The 26734-nt window shown below is 40.4% G+C and overlaps 1 protein-coding gene across 1 annotated transcript in view; it reads left to right on the top strand.

Moving 5' to 3' along the window:
• Positions 1–14183, top strand: part of wtip (WT1 interacting protein) — a 36751-nt gene extending 22568 nt beyond the window's left edge. The window contains exons 3-8 of the mRNA XM_086260194.1: positions 3027–3094; positions 4895–4957; positions 5473–5603; positions 6234–6285; positions 7146–7214; positions 9734–14183. Coding sequence (XP_086116320.1) covers positions 3027–3094; positions 4895–4957; positions 5473–5603; positions 6234–6285; positions 7146–7214; positions 9734–9886 — 536 coding nt within the window. The 3' untranslated portion in view covers positions 9887–14183. The remainder of the gene's footprint in view (positions 1–3026; positions 3095–4894; positions 4958–5472; positions 5604–6233; positions 6286–7145; positions 7215–9733) is intronic.
• Positions 14184–26734: the final 12551 nt, after the last annotated feature.

Genomic DNA, 26734 nt, shown 5'->3' with positions numbered 1-26734 from the left:
TCAGGCAGAAAGAATGTCCCCGTTTGCTCAGTCGGCCTGCTCCCCTAGCAGCGCTCCACACAGTCATCAGCACTGGGGCCTTTGTATTCACCTTCCAGACCCCAAACTCCAGAGCAGAGGCCACAGACCAGCACACAGCAACACCTCGCAGCCCCTGCTGCTGCACTGTTCACTATAATCTCACTGCTCCTGCCAGTTTAGCCCCTTCAAAGTCTCATCTATGAAGAGCTCTTCTTCAATCCTCCTTTTCTTTTTTGCTCCTCGCTACCAAAATGCTAATTGCTCCTCAGTCTCAAAGTCTTAAAAGTCTCACCTATTGTGTGGACAACATTCCTCTGCTGCTCCAGCCATTTATGTGGATGTTAATGTATTGCCATCTCCCAGCATTGTGACAGTGTGTGTGTGTGTGAGTGCATGTGAGTGCATGTGTATGAAATATAGCGACTGCATAAATTTAAGTTTAAAAAAAAAAAGCAGCATCTTTTTCATGCTGGGACACCCATAAAATCAGTGGTGGCTCAGGACGACAATTAAATCTGACTAATCCTGCAGATTTATGAGATCCATGGGTTTCGTCTGCCAGGCTTGGGTGAAGTCATCGTGCTGCCACAGAGACACCGCTGCTGTTAAATGAATTTGAATGGGCGAGCAGTGTGAGATGCATGGCAGGGGGCTGTAGAAGCCAGCCCGCAGCAGAATTTCCTTTTCAGTTTGGATTCAAACTTGGATTCTGATGAATGAAGTCTAACCCAGAGGAATTCAGTGTTCTCACTCTGCGCTAGAAGCTCGGTGTCCTGAACCCGGGCTCACAGTGTGGACATGTTTATGTGTTGTGGGCCTGTGACTTTTTTAGGGTTTTAAAGTTATTTAGAATAATGAAGCGGTGTTGAAAAGCTGGTTGTCGTTTTCTGTATGTGTCAGAATAAGGGACATCCTCCCTCCAGTCTGCTATTGTTGGTCTGTCTGTGAGCAGTGCACAATAGCAGGGAAGAGTGGAGATTTTTGGGGGAGGTTTGGCAAGCAGCCTGCTGTATTGATTGTGTATGGGTTGTGAATGGATTCTTGTCGGGATCAATGGTTGAGGTAATTAAACGGAGGCAGAAAGTTGCCTTTTTTTAGCGAACCATCTGCTCCGCACTCTGTGTGCTGTGGCCGTGGCAGATAAAAGAAAAGGATACAGTAGGATGTGTTTTTGCATGTAAAAGTTAACAGAAGTGTTATATCGCATGTTCTGTCTGAAATAATTGGTTCATTGTTTATTTTTTAGTTTTTTTAGTTTTTGGGGGGCAAAGAAGTGATAACCTAACAAATACAGTCTAAAAGTGCACATTTTCTCTTCCATATTTTTATTATTGATGTCTGCGGGAGGATTCGTATTTCAAGATACAATTTATTTTTCTAATACTGGACCTCGGTGCAGCTACTCAGTTCATTCTCTACCTGCGACATGCAATTTTAACTGCTCTTCACTAGAAGGCCGACATTCTTTCATTTAAGCTATCTTTCTTCTATTCCGAATTCAGCTTCCTTTTCATGTCCTTTACAAACAGTAGGTTTAAACAGTGGGTGGATGGTGCAGCTGTGACAGAAATCTGCAAACCAGCAATAAAGAAAATCGACTATTTTATCATCAGATTTTAAAAAGTGGAAAATTGGATAAGCTCATCTCTTTGCTTTCTCTAGTATTCTGGGATGGTTTTTACGGTTTTACACTAAACTTTGTCAAATCCTTTCCCACTCAGCTAAGATTTTAAAGTGTGGTTGCACCAAAAAAAATTTTACACAGAAAAAATCTGCAGGTCCTCTTAAAAAGTTTTGGAATTTATGCAAAAAGAAAGTCAGTTTGCAAGCAAAGTGGAAACTGTTGCCACAAAGTTGCAATTACTTAAACTGATGAGTCACAGCATTCAAACCAGCTGCCTAATATCGTGTAAATCCTCCTCATGCCATCTCTGACCCTTCAAAGCAAGAATATGGCACCTTTGAGAATGTCATGGCACATTGGCAGTCAAGCCTTTGGGTCATTTGAGTGTTTGTGTGTTGGACTTATTTTGTGTTTGTGATGGTTTCTTCTTTTTACTTCCTAAAACTTTGTGGGTTTCATGGTGTGTAGCAGTTAGCATTGTTCTGCTGAGGTAACATGTTGATGTTTGGGGGGGGGCTAAGGTTGGTGTGCAACAATGTTCAGTGCAATGGTTTTCACAATTTTTGTGTAAGCCAGAATTTAAAGGGATGACTATATTTATATGTTCAGAAAATAGCCTTTGTGTCCTCTGACATATCATTAGTTCTCCTTTTGATTCAGTTTGTAACATCTGGATGTCATCAGTCCACTGGCAGATACCTTGCCTTCACTGGAAAAGACACTTTTAAATCAGACACTTTTGAACGGTCTACCACTATTTTGATGTTGGCCTATTTCTCTCAGATGTTTCATTTGCAAAGTGCTTTTTTATTATTACCCAAACTGTACTGACAGATGACAGTGATGATGATCATTCAGTCCAGCTGAAGTCAAAAGACACATGGCTTTTGTGATAGTTGTCTTTCTTCTTCTTCTTTCAGTAGGTTAACCAAGACCTTTGCTGTATCACTTATTCGTAATTCCCAAAATGTAACAACTACACATAAAGTCTGGGGCTCACGTCAACTTTTTTTAGTTGTTGTTTTTGTTGTTAAAGGAAAGAACTGCTTAAAATGTACCGTTACAAAAAAAATAATTCATACCTTGATGTCCACTTGTGGTATACTGTAAAGTACAGTGTGCTATAATAATGTTTGGTTGTCAGAAAATCCCTCGTCACACTGTTTGGTTGTTGGTAGACAACAAAATAGCAAATGAATGCAAGGAGATGAGAAATAATATTCCCACTGTATATAAGCGGTTCTCTTGTTTACTGTAAGGGTCTGTGCCTTAAGATTTCTAGATCCAAAGTACAAAACTATGAGCATCCACATACTTTTGACTATATAGTCTATATACATCTTTGCATGTTGCATTTTTAATTTGCCGTTCATCTTTTCAGGGAGGAGGCTACGAGGGAAAGCGTTCTACAACGTCAATGGAAAGGTCTACTGTGAGGAGGACTTTCTGGTAAGTGCTCTCATGGTTATTGATTTTGTTCTGTGATGAGTGCATCACTGTGTGTTTGCCTCATGCTGGAGTCAGACGGGGATGCAGGTGGAGCAGAAAGAGCGAAGAATTAGGACCTCAGGCTACATTCTTGAACCCTCTGGAGGAAAAACACTGAACAGCTACAATTAGGGCTTTAGCACCACCCCTTCAATTCACACTAATAATTTCCCCAAGGAGCTCAATTACACTGCGAGCTGCTCCCCGGCACTTACAATTAGGAGGTGGAGAAGGAGGAGGAGGGTTGGACAGCTGCAGCTCTCAGACTCCTGGTCCATCTGCTGCAGGTTAACAGGCCAGACACTGGACCTGATCTCATGCTCCACTGAACACTGAGAATCGTGACCATCATATTTTGTTTACTCTAGCTGTATGTGATTTGAATAAAATGTAACTGATTTCAAACAAGGAAGGTGGCTGCAAACACTTCCTCTAACGCAGATGTTGAAATTGGTTTTGTTGTCCAGATTACACCATAACTGTTAGCCTCATGTGCTGACAGTACTTCCTGTTTATAGGCAGCTTTCCTGTAACCTGCTGGCCTGTTAGGAAACACTCAGATTCCTGTTTTGCAATTTACAATCAACACCTTTGAGATGTCGGGATGAGACTAATCTCCTTCCGCCTCCCTCCTACGGCTGATGCACGGCTAGTCTGGGCTGTCACCCTGGGGGTGCTTCATAGGTGGGGGGAGGTGCTGGCAGATGGTAGATTCAGAGCAGAGATGTCAGGGCAGGGGGCAGCCTGCCCATCATGACCTACCACCTCCACCTGGTAGCAGTGTCTCCATTAGCAGGCCCCTCTGTATCAATCAGGTCATGACCCAGAGGGGGTTGTGTGCTGCAGATGGTCGCTTTAATTATTCGCCTGGGCTTCAGGTTTGAAGGGAAGGAGCTACTGATGTGTTGGCGAGTGTTTTATTTCCTGTAGAAGACAGAGGGCACTAAACTCCCTCAACATGAAGGAATCTTTGACGAATTAGTTATAGCTGTAAAAAAAAGTAATGGAGGCTAAGAGAATGATGAGATGATTCTAAATAAAGCCTGGTCATCTCATTATAAAGTGTATCTATTATGCTTTTATTTATTTCCTTTCATAATTAAACTGTTACATTTAACATGGTCAAAGTTACAAATAATGAGGTCAACACATTAAGGTTGAATAGCTCAACAGCTCACGCTTCAAAACACTGAACACTGGCAGTTTTTTCAGCTCTTGGTTCTGTACAATGTCAGAGAGATGATATCCTTATATGGTCATTTGACACGCACAGCTCTGACTGAGAGCACAGAGGTCCCACAGAAATTGAATGTGCCACACGCTCAAAGCAAAACAAAACAAAAAAATAATAATAATACAGTCACTGGGAAACAAACAATTCTGCTTAGTTGCTAGGTGGTTGACATCCTATTTTTGCTCTGGTGTAAGTGAACCATTAGAAGATGCAGCCAGCCAAAGTGAGCGAAAGTGAGCGAAACTGTAACAGCTTTTTTGAGGCTACATTTACATTCAGTATGAGACAAATAAGAATTGTTTTTAATTGTAATTCACGCAGAGTTCAAAAATAAAGATATAGAGGTGAAAAGGGCATAACTGATCTCATTTAACAAGCAATTCCCTCTGTAGATAAATACAAGATTGAAACATGTTTTCATGCAGAAAGTGTGAAGCATTGCTTTAGATTGCAAGGTCAGTCAGTGCAACAGTATCCAAAAAAGCAATACTCAGCATGATAATCTGCGTGTCTGGTTTCACCCACAGTACTCTGGTTTCCAGCAGACGGCTGAGAAGTGCTTTGTGTGTGGTCACCTCATCATGGAGATGGTAAGAGCCTTGAGCAACGAAGACCTTTTTTTCCTTATCAACCACGTTTTTAATAAAAATCATTAATCTGATTCAGCAATTAAGCATGCTGCTGTGTTTTCACAACCGTTAGAGGAGAACAGAGAATTTTTACTTTACATATTTAACAAAGAATTTTAAAGAAGATACAGATAAAAAAGATGTAGTGTTGTATAATCCAGTATTTTTCCAAGATATAATTTCCTTCACTCATACATATATCTATAGCTACATCAATTTTTCTCCAAGATAAAGTTATCATCTTTTTGTCCTGCAGGAGTCCAAAGTCAATTATATTTGAGACCTTCACTCCAGCAATCTCACATACTGTCTGAATAACGCTATTCCAATAAAAAATTGGACAGCCCTTTAGAGAGTGTAACCCTTTCTCTGCCTATTATGTCCTACTGCATGTCCATACCTGTTATTTAAGTCCTATATAAGAATTATTATTATCTTCTATTTTCTTCTCTATTTTTTTCTGTGTGGGAGTTTAGATCCTCCAGGCACTAGGCAAGTCCTACCATCCCGGCTGTTTCCGCTGTGTTGTGTGTAAGGAGGGTCTAGATGGAGTGCCTTTCACTGTGGACGTTGAGAACAACATCTACTGTGTCAAAGACTACCACACGTAAGAAGACGATCGTTTTGTAAACAAACAGCTCAGCACGTAAAAGTAATGTTTGGCACAAAGAAGCAGTCTGTCTCAGTCTGCCAGGTGTCACGGGGGTACGCCACACCCTCCTGTTTGTTTAATTATTGTCCTGGTATTTACAACCACAATTCCAAAAGAGTTGGGATGAAAACAGAAAGCCACGATTTGCAATTCTCATAAACTCATATTTAATTATCATGTCACATGTTTAAATTGAAATATTTAATTATTTCGTGATAAATATTACATCAATTTGAATTTAATGGCAAGAGCAATCATTTGTTGCGCCCATCCCATCTGTTGTTGGTACACAGTGATAAACATGGCCTCGTCCTAAGTTTTTTGAGATGTGTTGCTGCCAGCAAATGAAAAATGAGCCAATTTTTTTCCCTTAAAGTGGTAGATTTTCTCAGCTTGAGCCATTGATATGTTTTCTGTTCTATTGTGAGTAAAATATAGGTTTGTGAGATTTGTATTGCATTCTGTTTTTGTTTACATTTTAAACAGCATCCAAAAATTGGGTATGAATGTGTATTATATGTCTAAAAACAACTTTTAGATTTAGTTGAGTTAAACACAAGGTTGATGATTTTTTTTCCATTACAGGGTTTTTGCCCCCAAGTGTGCCTCATGTAACCAGCCCATCCTTCCAGCCCAGGTAACGAGCAAAACAATATTACATCTTGCCGTTTTTGAGTGTTACTGATGACTTTGGTTGGACTCAGAGACCAGAATTTGACATTAATCATGTGAACGTCGGGTGTATTTGCAAAAAGGCTCATTCATGTAACTAATTTTTTCCGAATCTATGTAAAAGAGGTGGCAAAATCTAATCTGGGATCAAGAACGGCAATAAGAGATGCTGCTACAACTCAGATACCAACCGGGAGCAGGTGTCCAAGCTCAGATTCACAAACATTTACAGCGTGATTTTTCCCCCCTGGGATCTTTGTCAGAGTGTTGAGGTTTTCTGTAACATCCCAACGTGTCTGAGGGAGAACATTCACCACAACTGACCCAAACTGCACCTTCACATAGAACAACCTAATTCTCACTCATCACTCACTTTCTCACCAGATTTGACTGTCTTCATTTACATCTGCATTCTCAAAAATTCAACTTGAAGAGTCGCCCTTCTGACACACTCAAGGAGATCCACTACACCCACTGCAGATTCAAACGAGCACAAAGTCAGAATATAACTTCACAAAGCAATCGAAAAATAACAGCTCCACATAGCGGCGCCCTGTGAGGGAAGAATCGTCCGATTTTCTTTTTCATTGAATTTTTCATGGATTTTCTTTTTAATGATCTCTTACTAGCACACAATCACCAACAGGGAGATGCTTACAGAAAAAATGTACAAAAACCAAAGCAAACAAAAGCTTTTGCTTTGAAGGTGAAAATAAAAGCCAATATGTTTTAGATAAAAGTAGAATGAATGAATCAAAAATTAATAATAAAAGCTGCAGGGCTCAAACATCAAACTCATCACTTTCTGTGTGTTTGTCTCCACAGGGCTCTGAGGAAACTATTCGCGTTGTTTCTATGGACAAGGACTACCACGTGGAGTGCTACCATTGTGAGGTGAGTCACTTCGACTGCGTACACTGACTGTAGTCTCTCTTTCTCACACACACTTCACAAGGTATGAGTAAGAGTGATCTGCCATGCCTGGGATTTGATTAGAGTGAATTAAGCATCACTGTGCGTGATTCAACTTTTGAGGCGGTTGAAATTATAAAAACACACACAAGGACATATTTGCACACTACTTTAGCACACACACACACACACACACACTAACACACGTGCACATCTGCTTAGTCCCGTAAACACAGTGAACTGTGGTAAGATCTCCAAATCGTGGGATAAGAATAGACTCACTGTTTTCTACCAACGAGTGTGAATCACTGCTCTTGTGGAATGAATGAGACACAGACAGGGGAAAAAAAACATACTGATGGATATCAACCAAAGGTTACAGCTCAATATGTGACTCATTGACAAAGCGCATTGCAGCTCGGCTGGGGGCTTGCTGCTTAAACCCAGCTTCTGACATCTCAGTCATCCTGTCGCTCAACTTGGCTGCTAGATTTTTTTTTAGTTCAAGTGTGCCATGAATGTTTAGTGAAACAAATAAACATTTCACGCCTCCCTGCAGCGATTGAGCAGGGTTTTTTTTCTAAATCGTGAGATCATTTTTACTATCCCCTGAGCAGGATACAACTTGCATATGTCTGAATGGCTGAGGTTCCGCTTCATAGAAATGCATCAGATCGTTATATAAGCAGCGGGTAATCATTCAGTGGAGCTCTGAATGGGGGGTGAGAGGGAGGCTTATGGACAGGAAGGGTAAAGTCTGCAGTTGAATCATTCTGAAGATGGTAAATAATTACATATTGAGGGGAAAAAAACATGTTTTTTCTGTAATGCTGTAACACGACAGTTGGATTTTTGAAAATACAGCGAGAATCACATTGATGCACAGTGAAAATTCATTTATAATATGTACATTTTTAAGCTGTTTATCCGGTTTTAAATCACCCGAGTGGTTAGCAGTCAGTTTATGTAATCCCTCCAACATGGTCAGGGTCCACATCGGGGTCTCGTTGTGTCAGCCATGCGCAGAATTCCTCTGCAGGCTCAGAGATCAGTGTGCTCATTCATCAAAGCATACAATTTGAACAGCCTCTATCCCCGTCTTTGGAGGCAGCTTTTCTCAAACCCACAGTTCCCTCTGGACATCTGAACTCTTCAAGGATAAACCCACTCACTGTCTATGATTTGTCTCAGAGTCAGCACCCTGTTTACAACGAGGGTCCAGAAAGACGCCCACACTGAAGTCACTGGCACAACTTGGTGTCACTAATTAGTTTTCTCATCTGTTCATTTTCTGCAAACAAGCCTGTTTCCCAAAATCTCAAATTATTTCTTTAAGGAAAGAAACTACAGGTAAAGACAGTAAAAATAATTAAAAACTAACTAATAACTTTACACTGAGCAAAGTACTTTTATATTGCAGGTGGCTTAATTTGTTGAAATCTGTTTTTGCTGTTATCAACAGGAAAAAAATACTTTCCCCCCCAAGTTTTTAAGAGTAAAATCTTCCATAAATGTGACTCTGAATGCTATTAAAACCTTCAGGATATAGACTGCTCCAAAAATTGAAAGTTTGGTAGCTATAGGTGGAGATTTTGGGCTTAAAATATAAGAAAGAAATCTGATTTTAAAGATATATGTTTGAAATTCAATATTTACTGGTTAAATATTGAAAGCTTATAATTATTACTTTAAAACCTCTCCAGTTACTTTGCATCGCAGGTCTACAGTTCACTATTTAAATATGCACAGCAGAAACCTGGATATTTGTTGTGAATCACTGGAACAGACAAGCTTAGAAATGAGTATATCAGAGGAACAGCTCAGGTCGAGATGGTTTGGACATGTGCAGAGAAGGGATGGTTGATATATCGGACAAAGGATTGAAGATGAAGTTATCAGGCAAGTGGAAAATAGGAAGATCACAGAGAAGGTTGTGGATCATAAACATCTACTATTTTACTTAAAAAGACAAAAGGTGTTTGCTTACTCGTGCCAAGTAGTGCATGCACCCAAGAGATCCATGTGACAGTGGAAACGTCAGATGAAATTAGACAGTCTTTAAGCTGCAAGCTCACTTCTGAAAAGGTCGATGGGTAATTTGGGGTTTTTGTTCTGATCTGCAAAATGTACAGCGAGTAGTCAAAGTAGCACCATGTGTGCTGCCTCCGGCGTGCTCTGCCCAGGCAGCTCTCTCATCCAAACCACATTGCCAGCTTCGGTCTTTGAAGTACACTCTTTCCTGCTGTTTCCTCCTTTTGAAATCATCCCAACACAATTCTGCTGAAAATGTCTGAAGTTCATGTGTAAAATCTCAAATTAGCAAAAGGTAAATGCCTGACTGTATGATTGTTCCACCAGTCTGAGACATTTTGGAAGCAAAATAGCATAAAACCTCAAAATTTACCAGTGCATGTAAAATACATGTTTTATAGTGTCTAAATGGATTTTTATTAATATGTGTGAGCGTGATTATTAAATATATGTAATTATATTTATTTCAGGACTGCGGTCTCCAGTTAAATGATGAGGAAAGGCACCGCTGTTATCCACTGGAAGGCCACCTGCTCTGCCACGACTGCCACATCCTTCGGCTCCAGTCGCAGGTTCCTGCCCATGCGCCCCCCAGCTACCCTCTCCATGTCACTGAACTGTGATTGGGAGAACTAAGCTCCACATCCCAGGTGATCTGGGACACCAGCAGTGGGCAAAAAAAGGCCTGCACCCTCTTCAGCAGTTCCAGAGAAGCCTCTCTGTGGCCATCTGAGTTACTGCCCCCGTCCTCAGCTGGACAGCCAGTCCGTGGACTAACACACACAGTGCAGCTCCCACCACAAGCCCTGCTATTACATGCTAGGGTTGGGGAAAAGGGTCCCTCCCTTACCCTCCATTTGTGGTCCTTTCCATCCCCCTCCCCCTTGGGCGCCTAACCCTGAAAGTCAACACGCCAGCTCACCCAGAGGCCCCTGATGACGTCACACCTCCTGACCCCAGCACATTCATCAGAAAGAGGGTTTCTGGATTGGAGGAGAAAGCGCAAATTCAACTCTCTCCTTGCTTTCTCTCTCATCCTTTCTGTATCTTTCACTCTTATGCTTTGACTGAAGCAATTTACCACGTGAATTCACCAGTGCTGTCACATCTGAGAACGCTGCTGATGTTAGCGTCAGGAAGGCCGGGGAACGAGCCACTGCATTCCAGTGCTGGCTGGGCCGGACAGGCCCAACGGTGGGCATGCCGTGCCTTCAGAGTGGGCTCTCCCCGTGTAGCTTCTAACACTGAAATGGAGTCCTGCTAAAGGCTATGCAATGGACACCCAGCATTCATGACACAGGGCTGTGATGAAAAACTGTCACCCTTGCACCACCTCGACATCACCGATGCAGAGTAGCACCACAAGCCCAGAGGACGGACTGACATTCCACTTAGAAGTCACAAGCAGTGTCTTAATTAATGATTATATGATGACAGAAAATTTTAGATGCACATAGATTGTCTTTTATATATGGATATATATTTTGCAGACATTTTCCACATCAGATCTTAGATGTAGATTCTTGTTTTGTTGTTTTCTTTTTAATGTTGCTGCGCTCATGGTAGAATCAGTCTAAAGCCTCGGAAGCTTTTGGTCTGTTGTATCATTTCTCCTCCAGGACACAGAGCCTCTTCATGCCTGTCAGAGATTCACAGGCTTTGTAGGAGCAGACCAGGATCAAATAGTATTTGCCTTCAGTTGTTTTGTCCCACTTTGTACACCCAGTGAAATGAGTTTCTTTTAGCCCTTACTCACCATAGAAAGCTTACAAATCAAGCATCGCATTAGTTCAGGCAGGCCTTGAAACTAGGCTTGGGTGCACTCTTCTTCTTCTTCTTCTCAGCTCACCGCCTTCTACAGATCCAATTAGCAAATCACATACAGGGTGCACTATTTAATAAGCTTTAGCCTGCATACAGGTACTACACACCTGCAAGTCACATTGCAACCCATCTCCATCACAGGAGATGGAGTTTCACGCTGGTGCTCTAAGGACAAGGGAGTCCCAGACCAGGCCAAATAGAAAATACTTCTTTTGGTCATGTGCTCCCTGACTGAACCAATGTTATCATTCTCTGTCTTTAACAGACAACAGATGAGCAGTCCCATCGCACAGATTGTATAGAGGCAGCTATACGTTGTAGTTAAATCCTACAAAATGTAAAACAAATATTAATCTTTATTTCAGACCCTTTTAAATTTATCTTCATGCCTTCTGTCATCACACCACAAGTCATCAAAGTTATATCATTAAGATTAAGACTTAGCTTAATCCTAACGTCTTAAGAGATTAGCCGGAGATAAGTCTTTAAATACAGAGGATTAGGGCTTTTGGTGCAACACTAAAGGACACTCAGCAGTCGCACAAGGCAGATGTCCACAGCTCACAGGAAAAATTCCAGCTGTGACTCACTGTTGGAGAAATTTCCAAAAATAAAGCATTCATTAGCTCTTTTTTATCTACAGTTCTCAAAGTGGGGTCTGAGGATCCCCAGGGGTCCGCAACCTATTGCTAAGTGGTCCTCAGAATAAATTCCTGTAAGTTAGAAAACTGAACTTCATTGTTTAAATTCACAGATATAGACTGGAACTATTTGCGCCAGTAAAAGCAGCATATTGGATCCATTATTTCCCTCCCACATTAGGTTGGGAAACATCATATCAGTCTGTCACCAGCTCTTACTTCTCTCAGGGTGCATTATAATGTTCCTGTTACTATTTAGCTCGGTGTATTAGACCGCTGGGTTGCTGGCGCGCATGGAGAAATATCAGCCCACAGCATCTGGTGACACTAAACACAATTAATCTGTTTAGGGTTTATAATATAGTGGTTGTGGAAAAAAAATTCCCCCAGTAAAAAAGTGTGAGAACTCCTTGTTTTAAACTATATAGGGTATATTCTTGGCTAAAGACAGTTTATTCAAACAGTTTTTAAAGCTACAAGACTGGGACAGTGTCGTTTTGATAGGCTGGTGATTGTCATGCAGGTAAGCATATATGATCATTTGTTTCAACCAGGAAGTAGCTGAATTTCCTTAAAAGAGAGACATAAAAGGCCACACTCTCTCTGCTACCATGGGTAAACCAAGCGGGTTAAAACAGACTGAACGCTTATCTACAAATACCTTTTGCTCCAGATCTGTTCAGGGCGCTGTTTCCTGATGTTTTTGCAGACTTTTTTTTTTTTTTTAAATCACATCAGCACATCGTGCATTACTATGAGGAATCTCCACTTGTCCACATGCCTTAAGACAGAACAGGTTTGTTTGTGTGTCTTTCTCTGGTCTGCCATGAAGCCTGCTGTTGTGTTTCGGGAGGATGTACCTGAGAACACGGAGCTGCTGGTCCCACCTGTGTTCTTTAGGGAGTTCCACCCACACCCCCTTCTTTGATTGTGTGTGTGTGTGTTTGTGTGTGTGTGTGTGCATTGGCAGGCACTTATATGTATGTCTTTTAGTGAGTGATGTGCATATATATCTATACATATATGCAAAGGAAGACCAACACGAGACTTAAATATTTTAAACTTCAAGCTGTGGTAGCGTGGAAAAATTCCCAACCTTCTTCATTGGACTGTTATCAGTGTGTTTATTGAACTGGCAGTCTGTTGATCATTCCCTGATTATATTTAAAGCATTGTTTTTGTGAGGAAAGCTCTTAATTCTGAAAGAAATCCTGCACTTCTGCAGATGAACCCCAACAATATGAGCTTATTTGAAATAAGAGCAACTTGTCATAATGTCTAATATTGTGTGTGTGTGTGTGTGTGTGTGTGTGTGTGTGTGTGTGTGTGTGTGTGTGTGTGTGTGTGTGTGTGTGTGTGTGTGTGTGTGTGTGTGTGTATTAGTGGCAGGGCCATGGCACATGCACCTCACTGTGTTTGCAGGGCTCAGCAGCATCCAGCACACTGATCCTTGCGCTCTCAAACCTGGTAATGATTGTGATGATGCTGTCTGTTCATTGCTTACCATATTCCGGATGTTTGTCTCTAATTGTTGGTGTTTGTTTGAACTTCTCTCTTGTACCATACTGGATCTCAAACATGTGAAGTTTACACATGTTTGAGACACACAGCTAATGCTCCAGTAGCTCATACGTCAAACTTTGACCGTAGCACTTAAACTCCACCCGTCAAGTATGCAAACTTGAGTAAAACAATCACCAATTGTTACTTGCAAACACTGGCCGTGCTTTTATTCATACTGTAATACATGCAGGTCTGATTAAATACTACTGAATGTGTCCAAAACAGAGACTGAAGCATAGACTGAAGGCAGGGGTCACCACAGGCCGAAAGGGCTTTTTAATGTAACCTGATGTAATGAGATTCGTTTGAATGTAATCATGACTAGTACGTGTAAAAGAACAAAAGGACTGCATACTGTACGTGATTCATTCCCCCCGTATTTGATGTGTTTAACCTCAACTTTGTACAAGGGTTAATTCATGTGTGCTATACTTGAAGAATGAGGCATTTTCTGAACTTTTGTGTTTTATCAACGACTTAACAAGCCCAGTTTATCCCCTTCAAAGATGTCTTAATTCGCTTGTTTAAAAGTACTACTTCAGTTTCTGCTGCATAGCACACAGGTAGTTACCCTGTACATAAAAAGGCTAGTTTATTTTATTTTATAATTCTGTCAAAAATCACTTGGAAAGAAAAGATATCTTCTCCTACTCGTAGTTCCAATAAGCACATCTGGATACCTGTCACACATCTTTTATATCGCTAAGTGTTTTGATTACCTAGATGGTTCATTTTAAAAAAGGAAACTAGATCTATTTATCTAAACATGAAAAAGTCTAAAGTTATTTAATGTATTAAAATCGGGACGTATCATTTAACTGTAGATGACATAATCTGCTTTTTCAATAAAGTGGTTTTGTAGCTAACTGCAAACGATTTCTGATGTTCGTTTTGTTTTATTCTCTGAATGTTATTTTAATCATAATTCAAGAATTATGTACACTCAGCATCTCTAACTCGATATGTTAGTTACACCTTGACAGTACCAGGGTGGCTGGATTTTGACATAATTACTTCTTTTTTTTTTTTTTTTTGCCTGTCCCGTTTGGCTCTTTTGCCATCAGAATTGTTGTCTAAAGGCAAAGAAAGATGCCCAACGGATTTACTTTACCAAATGGACCATCCCAGCCTTGCCGTAATGGTCCATTTGATTCACCTTTTATTGTTTATTTTATTTTCACTTACTGAATACGGGACAGACTTGACTGGGGGAAAGAAAGAGGGAAAGAGAAACAGCTGAGAAGAGGGACGGGGGAGAAGGGCAAAAAACAAAAACCAACAGAATGAGCAGAAAAAAAAAAAAAGAAAAGAAATAAATGCATATATCAATCACCTGGATCACCTGCTGAGAAAGAAAAAAGAAAACAAGCAGAAGAGAACAAGAGTAATAGAATAAACAGTATCACAATGATATATGGGAATATGACAGTAAATACTAAATATTAAACATTATTGTGCAGCACATAAGATCAACAGAACACAGTGTGCTTTGAGGTAGGAGCCAAAAAGGGTGTAGTTTGTGGGTGTGATCACCCGTGTGTACACCTGTGAGCATGGACGCGCTTGTTTTTTTAAAAGGTTCCTTCATGTAATGATCTGCTAGAGGGTGTGGGGGGCCACAGCCCCGTCCTCCAGGGCATGAAGCAGGTATGGAGGAGATCAAAACTCCAGACATCCAGAGGCCCCCAGAACACAAGAGACCAAGGAAGACCAACAGAGGGGCAGCCGCGCCACTGTCCCAGAAAGAGCTGAGGAGAGTCCCAGATGAGGGCTCACTCAGCAGCCGCGGAGCAGAAGCCAGGGGGAGTTGCAGTGACGCGCCCGTGAGCTCCGCCGGCAGCCAGCCGTGCCTGAGTGACCGAGCCCCAGGCCGAGAGACCGGGGGCACCCCACCTCCGAAGTGGCCCGAGCGAGCCCCAGGCTCCAGGCCCCGATAAGCGGCCGCCAAGGAGTGAGCCGGTGTGTACCTGGACGCCCACCCCCGGACACAAAGAACCACCAACGCACCGATGTCTGAGGGAGTCCGCCACTGGCAGGGGAAGTGGTGGTAGGGGGAGATAGGCCTCCAAACCTTGGAGGGCCTGAGATGTCCCCAGAGAGGTGACGCCTGACACCCAACCTGACATATAGACACAGAAATACAGGCACACACAGATACAAACATCCATTCCCACCCTCATGCTCTCATATGCACTTACTCCACACTCAACCAACGTGGAGACAGACATAAAGAGACACTGTACACACGATCACACTCCCCAAGCGTACTCTACAAACCGGGTCTAGGTACCCTTGCCCCTGGAGGGGGACATAATTACTTCTTAATGATTCAGATTAAGCAAGGTGCTGGAAGCATTCCTCAGAGATTTTGCTCCATAACGACACGATAGCATCACACAGTTCCTGCAGAATTGTTGGCTGCACATCCAGGATTCAAATCTCCCGTTCCACCAAGCTCCAAAGGTGCTCAAAGGACATGATTTGAGCTTTGTGAGACAGCACCATATTCTGGTGGGAGTATGAGAAGATGGGTATACTGTAGTCATAAAGTTGTGGACAGGCTCAGCAACAATACTCCGGTTGACTGTGGTCAGCTGGTAGTGCAGCGCCCAGTGTGTGTCAAACTCTGTCTCTACTATACAAAGGTTAGATTTGTACTATCCAAATTAAGACCAGGCAGAATTTTTCCAACATTCAATTATCTGATTTTGATGAGTCTTTCCGAATTGTATCCTCAGTTTTGGATGGTTCTCTTTTTACCACGTTAAAGGAACAAGGGTGTGGTTAAAATCAGTTTAAAATCAGCTTCACTGAGTCCCACACTGACACTATTTATTTTCTGTAACATTCACTATGAGCCAAGTAATTACTGAAACAATGACTTGCCACTATTTGAACAAAATAAAATTAAAAAACTGCGGTATTTTATACTTTCCTGACTTGCCGCATGCATTGTGTTTTGCTTTTGTGTCATTCATATCTCTCGATGACCTCGTCCTCCTAATTGGCAATTTTTGGATCCATTTTATGGCAGTTTACTGCCCACCAACTGATGCTTCTATCCATATCTCATCAAGCCTCATTGGTATTTCTGTTTTATTAATTCATCTTCATTTAAGTGAACATGTTGTATGGACTGCCCTCTTATCACATAGGCTACACTGTGAAAGAAAGAAGTGTCAAATGAGAACAGGACCTGAAGCAGAAGGCCTGACTAAAGCTGATAACCACTATTATGATTTCTGTTATTCTTGATTAGTTTTTTTTTGTTTGTTTGTTTTCTTTATGTTCACCTAGATACTCTGTAGTCTCAGATCTCTCCTTCAATATCGACAAAGAGGGAGGAATTGTAGTTAAAAGTAATAAAATGTGTGAAAATACAGATATATGATGGTTTTGTACACAGAAGCGAACGTAAAAAAATTTGGTGGACCAGCATGTTGTTAAGTGAAAAATTGTTTGGAGTTGACTACAAGCTGTTTCACCACAGTTGGACAATAAAACGGAGATGCAAACTTCTTCCAAAAGAAAGTCTTCACAGGCTGAAAAAAGGAGTTTATCCATCTTCTTGATGCATGCTCAATCATCCAGGTAGCTATATCCCCAAACGTTGATTCTGTTCATTTGGACGTAGCATTTTCAGCAGGAGAAACGCTACATCACTCATCCAAGTGACTTCTTCAGTCTCAGCTGACTGCAGGTTTCCCCAATCTTATAAACAGTACATTTGCATAATGACTGAAATTAGCACCACTGAAGGAACTGGTCATATCATATGACGCTGGTTTGAAGCCATTTACGTGAAAAGGGAAAGGAGGCCTAAGGGTACATCTTTCACCATATTACTATGCTGTGATTGCAGCCATTCCCCAACTCTCTGTGAATGGTACTCATGGCCATTGATCTGTGGTCTTTGATCAGTGGTTGTTGATCAATGGTCATGAGAATTTGCATAATTATGATGAAGGAACTGACCTCCCAGCCTATTGTTCCTTCAGTGGTGCTAGTTTCAGTCATTATGCAAATGCAGCTGAGACCGAAGAAGTCACTTGGATGAGTGACGAAACGTTTCTCCCACTAAAAACGTTACGTCCAGATGAACATAATCAACTTTTGGGGAGTGAATCCATCGATCCTGAGAATGGACTGAAAGTTGTTTGATCAATCTCCCAGCTATCATGCAGAACATGAACATCAGAAATATTTCTCTATTTCAAAGCCACAAGCTATGTTTGCAAGTGTTTAAACATGAAAACGCTGGGAAATTGTTTTGGGACAGAAGGAATCTTGGCTGGAAGATGACTCTGGTATCAAAACATAGGTAAAAATAAAAAAGAGACCTTTCAGATGCTATGACTTGTTATAAAAAGCCACCTAGTCACACATCTTGAAGAAAACCGATATAATATCCAGGCGACCAATGCTCGGATCAGTTAACATTATAGACAAATAATTTGTATTTTTTTCTATTGAAACTGTGATAAATCGCAATACAGTTCATGTGTATCTCCTTTGACAGGTGAAAATTGGACCCACCCTATATTTACCTCAAAGACCTGTAACTCTGACAGTTTTCATAGTATTATTGTTAGATATACAAACATTATTGTACATAAAAAGATCAGTTAATATGAATGTGGTCAGATGGGAACTTTTTCAGTTAGATTTTACATGAAATCTCCTTTTTTTCTTCTGTGTTCCTGATATGACCCTGCAGGATTTACCGGCTCTTAATGTCAGTGTTTTACAAATTCTAGTGTGCTGATACAGCCAAAAATAAGACTGACATTATGAAATAATAAATAAATCCTTTAATTAAAAACTTTAATTACAACCTTACCCCCCCCCCCCCCCCCCCCAACCACCTTCCCGCCCCCGCTCAAGTGGGAACAACAGAAAGTCCCACACAACATCATTAGTTGCATTAAATATGTGCAAGTGGGCAGTTTTGCCCGCAGTTAGTAAAATACTGTGATATAATCACGTCCTTGCACGCAACCCTGTAGCATGCCATGGACTCTCCCTCCTGGGATACAGCTGAGATCTCTTACGGTCAAAAGTCTGAAAAAAAAAAGACCATCAGAAACCATTTATCTAAAAACTAAAAAAGGAAAAGACAAACTAGAAACAACTAACAAACACAAATTTAAACACGATGGCATAAAATGATAGAGATAAGCATAAACTATGTCTGCTGGCTGAAATCCACTGATGAGGCTGATCCCTTGGTACTGACACTTTCAGAAAACTGATCTAGTGCACAAACGTTCCTGTAAACATCACATTGGCAAGATAAACCCATACTGCAGGGACAAACGTGGAATTTCCAAAGCTTTTTAATTACAGACATGAAAACAGCCTGAAGTCAAGCATAAAATATTTAATGCATTTAGAAGCACAAATATTTTACATACTGGAACAAATTGGTTATATGCTGACAAAACCTCTGGGCATGAAACAAAGCAGTAAAGATTATTTTTCGATTTGTGCAGCTAAGTTATAGAGTTAAAGTTGTCCCTCAGTGGTGCTTCCCTTTAGATCTTACAACTGTCATGCAACTGCTGGGTTGTTGGGATGAATGAAGAGACTGCACCCCTGTGGTGCAGCATTATACAACATTTGGGCTAATTGGAGCATAAAGTAGGTTCATTATCTCTGCCTAATGTCAGATATTAAATTCTGAATATTCTCCGGACCCTTAGGCTAAATACATAAAACCCATCCGGTACAAGAGCAGTTAAAATATTATCAGTTACTAACGGGTGATAGAGAGTCTCCATTAGATGTTCTTCAAGAGAGGTCTGTTGTGTTTTTCTTATTTCCTCTGAATGCTCACTTCAAATAAGATTGAGAGTTTCAGAGAGTTTGAGATGCTCACTTTTTTTCACCCTTGGCTCTGTATGATGCCGAATAGAATGGATGTCCCTAATATTGTGATTTCAGGTACACAATACTAGCTTTGATTGCAGAAAACCTAGCCTCCTGCTGTCTGAACCCTCTGTTTATGAATGGAAGGAAATCTGAGGACATCTGGAGAGGAAGTAAAACAGCTTGTCTGAGGTAGAAGATGAATTGATGATAAAGTATGAAGATGAATCATGCAAAGCTAGGTGCGTCCAATGATGAAAATATAGACGCTGAAAATGAGAATTATAATTTCCCTTTAACTTTGTTTCAGATTTAACATTTTAACAGCCATACTATAAATAATTATGACCTCTGTGACTGAATCACTGACTTTAATGCTTCTATAAATAAACTTATAAAAGTGCAGACACGGGCAGATTTGGTAAGATGGTCTTTAATTGGAAGGGAAGGTAATACAGTTTTTACATGCAAACAAGTCAATTAAATTAAAGCAGGTGCAGAGATTAAAGACAAGCAGCGGGTCAGAAAAAGATGCTTGAACAGAGCAGTTGAAAGGGAGAGTGGCTTGAGCAAAGTGGAAAATCTGACAAAGAAGATGTGGGAGCAGGGGGTAAGAGTGGGTGGGGATGATCAGGTTACGGTGTGATGCCGCAGGTAGGAATGTTTGTGGGCATCTGAAGGAGGAATAGATCATCAAAATGACTGCAAAATGTTATAGAAGTGCAGGAGCATGGGGCAGTGGCTGAACAAGAGGACTGTGTAAATAATCATTCTGTACAATACGATAACTTTTAAATCTACAACTGCATAGTTCACATTTCTGTATAGCTGTGTATCTCATATTTCTGTATAGTTTTTTTTATTTTATTCATTCATTTTATTCATATGTTATTCATATTTATATCCTGTTCATAGCCTGTACATACTTATAGTTATAGCATATTCATAAGATACTTCATACCGTGTACATTATAACATACCATAATAGACCCATTTCTGTAATATACTCACATATCTATATTATTGCTAATATATATTTGTAATATATCTATATCATGGCTAAAGCACTTCTGGATGGATGCAAACTTCATTTCGTTGCCTTGTACCTGTGACATGTGCAATGACAATAAAGTTGAATTCTATTCTATTCTATTCTAAGAGACAGAAAAAAACACCTTAGACGCTTTCAGCTGAATCTGATTGTATTTACTTTTATTGTTGCTTTGGAGACATGAAATAAAAAATGGGTAAATGAGGAATGTGTCACAAAGCTTTTGGGGTTCTAAAAAAACCACAGCAAGGAAACTAACACAGGAAGTATGAGTAAAAGTGGCTAGTTTATAAATGCAGGTCAGGAAGGTTTTTTCTCAGTACACTGGGTCACGATGACAAACTGCATAACAACGAGGGGAAGTGAGCACTGAATAAAAGCTTCTTCTTTTAAATTTCTGCCAACATTTCCAAGAACATACTTTTACACAAATAATGGCTTATCATTGGCTTTTATCAAATATTCCTTAAAAATATTCTCCACTGAAGAACACCAAGTGCATCTTTTCTCAAGGTAAAATGTTCTCCTTTACCAAATTCAGATCCTTGGATGATAGGATTGAACATTTTCTAGAAAGATCTGATTTCAGACAGAAAGAAACCCAAACACAGACAGAAAATCAGGTGGCACTGCAGACGATGGTAGGGGAAAAAACCTTTAAACAGGATAAATCATACTTGACAAAATCTGAGGACATAGCCACAGACTAAATAAGCAAGCAGTTAAGGCTGACCTTAATTAGAAAATAACAAGGGTTGGAAAAGAACAAAGGAAGGAGCTGAAAACACGGAAAACCTCACAAGGATCTTACCTTCAACATAAAACAGGAAGTAAACTGAAAGTGGGACTGGGATGACACTGACAGAGCCAGAGGGGAACACAGGGGGTACATGAAAAAGGAAACAAAGCAAAACAAGAAGTGAAACAATAACAATTGAAGAATTAATATTTAACTGCACAAAAAGAAGAGGAAATGTAATGTGACTACAATGAAGTTTATGGAGAAATTCTTCCTATATGATCAGGAGCTGAGCAACCATATTTTTGGCACTAAGGTATTACCTTATAAAAGTATGAAATTATTTTAAATTCAAGATATATGTTGATGTTTCTATGCATTTTCTCAGCTAGCTCTGTTTTCACTTTAGTTCTTTAGTTTTGCATTATTTCATTGAACTTTTCCTTTAAAAAAAAGCATGCAAGGCTTTAGCTTTAGGTTTTAGGCAGGTAGAGATTTAACAGATGTTTTTGCTGTAAGCACCTGCCTTCTGAGGCTTGAAACGGTGCTAATGACAGCAAAGCAAGTGAACAAAAACCATAACAATGAACCAACAATGCACTAAAAAATTCTTTGGAACTGAAAGGAAACTGCAGTTTTAGGCCATAACCCTCTGTGTGTTCATCAGTATAAGTGTCATCTTATACTTGTTGCATCTTCAAAAACAAAAATAAAATAACTGAGACTTACAATGGAGTATGTTGCGACTTGTTTACTGAACCTTCTTTTCAGTACATGTACAGAACATCAGTGTCCATTTTTACTGCCTCCTACAGGACACTCTCTTCTTCCACTTTCTTACAACATAAATGTAACACAGAACCAATACTGCCTCTCCTTGCGTTACCATTGTAACGACACACTCATTCTGTTTCTTTCAGATGAATAACAGGAATTTAGGATGTAGGTATCTATGAATAATAACTATTATGCATACTCATATATTTATATAACCAACTAATTTCTTGCGATACCACAATACTGACATAAAAAGTCACGCCTCACTGTGTAGTGGTTGTGCAAAAGTAAAGGAGCATGCCACAAGTAGCAGTACTGTCATTTCTCTGAAGATCCTGCAGGTGAGTTGATGGGATTTATTAGATGCAGAAGTCCCTTTTTTTTTTTTTACTACTCACTGGCTAAATTACTGCTGTCTGGCTCCTTCCCCCAAGAGGACAAAATATCAAATTATTCTCTTTTTTCATTTTCAGGAAATACTTGTTGGAGAGCAAGGCTAAAAAAATCCAGTTATAAAAGACTGAATAACTTTAATATAAAATGAAAATGAAGGAAGGAGACTTCACCTGAACAGAAGTTGAAAGAAAATAAAAAACTTGCTCGTTCTTTGTGGCTTTCAAACCACTTGTCTGAAAATGTAATTACAGTAGGGGCAGCTGTATTTATGAGTCTGTGATACACAGTCTGTTTGAGATGTAGATAAAGTTTGTGTGGGTGTACATGAAAGTGCAGCTGCCCACTGACTGAGCTCTCCGGTGTGCTGAACAGTGGTGTTCACTGTGAGGAGCTCTCTGGTGTTGGTTGACAGCTCCATGAGTCAGGGCACAAAGCGCCCTTTATGTGTGTGAGGGTTCCACCCTGAGTGTGTGTGCGGTTGTGTGTGTGTAAGCTTGCAGAGGTAGCCGAGCCCCAGGGGATCGGCTATGAGGTGAGCTCTGTTACACCGCACAGAAGAACACCTTTCCTCTGGAGCACACGGCTCCCTCCACTGCCAGGAAATGAGTGAAAAAATTCTTGCCACAAGATTACCTCACACATGCTGAATCCTTTGTTACTGATGCATTGTCTCCTTCCTGCTACCAAAAATTCCAGCCTCAAGAAAAAAGGTGATGTGCAGAGCTGTACTACAGAGGAATGATGTTAAAGAGTATTACCATGAATATTTGGGAAAGAGACAGTGAAGATAGGTTAAGCACAGTGGTGATGATAAGTGAGCAAAGTTGTGTCTTCACTGCTGAGAATGACCACTGCAGATGCAATGTTTGCTTTGAGAGTGTTGATGGAGAAGTACCGAGAAGATGCAACAGAGTTGCACTGTGTCTTTGTGACTCTAGAGAAATCATATTATACAGTGCCAAGAAAGGAACTTCAAGAGGAAGTCGAGAGTGACAGAAAAGGCTGGTGGAAGATATGTGTGAGGACAGCAAGACAGTGGTAAAATGTCTGGATGAAGTGATGGATGGGTTCAAGGTGGGAGTCAGATTATATCAGGTATCAGCTCTGAGCCCCTTCTTGTTTGTGACGGTGATGGACAGAATGACAGATGAAGTCAGCTAGGATAAACTATGATGTTTGCAAACAATACTAATATTAGCAGTGAAAGTAGAGAGAAGAGAGAAGAGAAGAGAACCTGGAGAGGTGGAGGTATGCAGTGGAGAGAAGAAGAATGAAAGTCAGTACAAGAAAAGACAGAATGAGTGTGTGGATGAGAGAGAGACAGGTGGAAAGGTGAACAAGCAAGGAGTAGACGTAGTAAAGATGGATGAGTTTAAATACCTGACGTTAACTATCCAAAGCAATGGAAAGAGCACAAGAGTGATGAAGAAGCGAGTACAGGCAAGGTGGAGTGGGTGGAGACGATGTCAGGGGTGATTTGTGATAGAAGGATAGCAGCAAGAGTGAAAGGGAAGATTTATAGAATATGACCTGCTATGATGTGTGGCTGGGAAATGGTAGCACTGATGAAAAGACAGGATGCTGCCCTGCAGATGTTAAGATTTTTATTATAAGGGACTAGAACTGACAAGATGAGAAATAAGTACATCAGAGGGACAGCTCAGGCTGAGTGGTTTGGACACAAAGTCAGGGGCAAGTTTGAGATGATTCACCACAACTGTATTAAATTCTGTGTTCCTGTTCTCCTCTGTAGATGTAAAACACACAAAATAGTGAGTCTTCATCATCTTCTCATCAATATAATTTATTTAAGTTTCTGCATCAGTAGCAGATAATATTCCGTACATCCCCTCACTCCTACAAAATAAAATGTATTATTGTATCTATAAAGGTACAAGAACAACATCCCCCTCCTGCCATCTTAGATTTTATATACTGTAGATTTCATATAGCTGAGCAGTTGGAGCAAATTCTAGGAACTTGAGTTACTGGCACTCTGCACTGATTTTATTTTTGTTGTAACTTGGGGCCAAAGATACCACCATTGTACCCTCAACAGAGGGTACCATTGTGGTTTGTAGTCAGTAACTGTAAAAAACAGTCATTGTTTGTAGCTTAAAGGAGCCCAGTCTTGAACATGTGCTGACAATTTTTCCCCTTAATGTAACCATACATATGAATACATATAAACAGACTAAAAAGTACAAAATTGGTTCATAATGCCCTCCTAGTCTTTCTGAACACTCAGAGCTTTGTTTATCTCACATCTGCACCTTCTGTTAACATGCAAGCATGCATGCATTTGAACTCTGGAAGGAAACCAGAGCCTCCAGAGAGAAATCACCAGGCATATGGGAACAAAAACTTTTAAGATTCCAATGCAGAACCTTGAGGAAAGAAACTGTTAAAAATCTAAGACTAAATTAAAAAAATTTTTTTTTACCTATTTCCTATTTGATTTCAGCCAAACATAGAATGTGTTTCTTCATATTTTAATCTGCAAAAAACATATATTTTGACCCTCGAAAAGGTACACTGAGTTTCCTCGAAGTGCAATCATTAGCTGTGTGTAGTGCAGTCATATAGCGCGTACCTGTAGGGAAATGAAATTATTTCTACTGTGAACCTGAAGAAAATCAAATTTCATGCACTGAAAATTAAAGAGAAAAGACATTAAACTGGCAGGAGCTACACTGGTTATGAGTCACTTCATAAATCATTTCAGTTATTGAGTGTAAGCACTAAAAGGAAAGTTTTGTTTTTCTCTGCCAAAACAACGATGTGTTAATTTTTTAAAGTGCATACTCAGTACAACAGCCATATAAAATAATACACTTGAAGAAGTCCGCAGCAGTGCGACTTTTCAGAAACTACGCTGTTTTTTCTGTACACAGATAATACTGACAAACTGTTTGATTAAAGGTGACACAAATTTTTACACAGAATTCACATTCAGTGCAGGTGTAATTTATTTGGCAGGCAAATAATTAAAATCCAAGTGCCAGAGTATGCCAGTAATTTATTAATTTAAATAAAGTAATTTGAATGAAGATCTTTGACCAAAATCAGAGTTCAAAAATATGTGAATATTATTTAATCCCCCCCCCCCCCCTCCCAAAACAACAACAAAAAAAATCAGGACTATTTGGACTATATTTTTTGTAGCTTCTTCAGATTATAATGTTTTCATTCTGCCCATTAAAGAGTTCAGAATATAACACTATAGCCGGTTAAAGCCAACATATTGGAACTGCTAGTTGAAGTTAGATTGTTATAAATATATATATATATATATCTATTAGGGGTGCAACGATACACAAAATTCACGGTTCGGTTCGGTTCGGTTCGATACTTTGGTGTCACGGTTCGATATTTTTTCGATACAAAAAAAATGTTCATGCCTTTTTAATTTGTCATTTATTAAAATTATAAATATATATTTTAACTCAAAAGTACAGTTTTTAAATTTAATGTTGCTGAAACAAAAATAATTAAAAAAATAAATATATCTGATTGAGGAATCACTCATCTTTGGAAAAGAGAGTTTATTACAGAGAAATGGCTCTTTCCAAAATAAAAGCTATACTATACGCTTCTTCTGGGCTATATTCTCAGCAGCATATTGTAGTGGGTCAGGGCTGTTCGGGGTTCTGTTTGTACAGTTATGTTTTGTTTATGTTGCCATAGTGACGGGTGACGCCCTCTTGCTGCGACGGTGTGTCCTTCCGGGGTCAGAGGGCGCCCTGTGTGTTGTTGTTGTTGTTGCTGTGCGGTTGCCGCGCTGAGCTCGCCACATTGGTGTCAGAAGTGGGATGATGGTGGCACCCCATGTTCTGACCCAGTGACTTTTCCCCCGCCTGTCGTGACCGGCGGTGCGCCAAAAGAAGGCACCTGGATATTTGCAAAGTGAAAGCAAAAAACAAGCGCAAATTCAAACGCGATTTCAATATGTCACATATTGACAGTGGCTCACCGATGCCAATGACATAATTACCCAGCTACATTTCCGAAAGAATGCAAAAGCATTGACATATATTTTTCTTCCTACAATAGCCTGACGGGCAGGGCAGAGATAGATTTTGGTAGCCCGACTGGAAAAATCGCTAGCCCGATTTTGCAAGCCCTGTGTTACAGGCATGGCCCTTTAAGGATGAAGCCTGATGGGAAATGTATTCGGGATGTGTGTAGCGGGACTGCCTGGTGTGTGTGTGTGTGTGTGTGTGTGTGTGAAGAGAGAGAGCGGAGAAGGGGAAAAAGTAACGGTTAGCTACAGAAGAGACGGAAAGAAAATAAATAAAAGGAATATAATAACTCCCTCGACAGCCAGAGTTGTGTCGGCGATGCTCGCTGTGAGTAAACTGTTTCAGCCCACTGTACGCTGTGTTCGTGCCTTAGAGAAGAAATAAAGTTCGGTGAAGCAGTTTCCTACGCCTCCTTCGATCTTTTTGCTAGCGGAGTTGACCTGTATAGTAAGCTGTTGCCGGCTACGAGTCAGTTACGGAACCTTCAAGTAACTGCCAGAGGTTTCCTTACTACGGTTCGGGGCCGCGGATCTGGCGCGGTAACACCTGTATCTGATTGAGGAGTCACTCATCTTTGGAAAAGAGAGTTT

Source organism: Aulonocara sp. 'chitande type north' Nkhata Bay, linkage group LG1 (genome assembly GCF_057382095.1).
Source record: "Aulonocara sp. 'chitande type north' Nkhata Bay isolate Kocher_YH1m ecotype deep benthic linkage group LG1, A_spYH_male_GT1.1, whole genome shotgun sequence".
NCBI classification, from domain to species: domain Eukaryota; kingdom Metazoa; phylum Chordata; class Actinopteri; order Cichliformes; family Cichlidae; genus Aulonocara; species Aulonocara sp. 'chitande type north' Nkhata Bay.
This window is presented reverse-complemented; position numbering and strand designations above follow the sequence as displayed.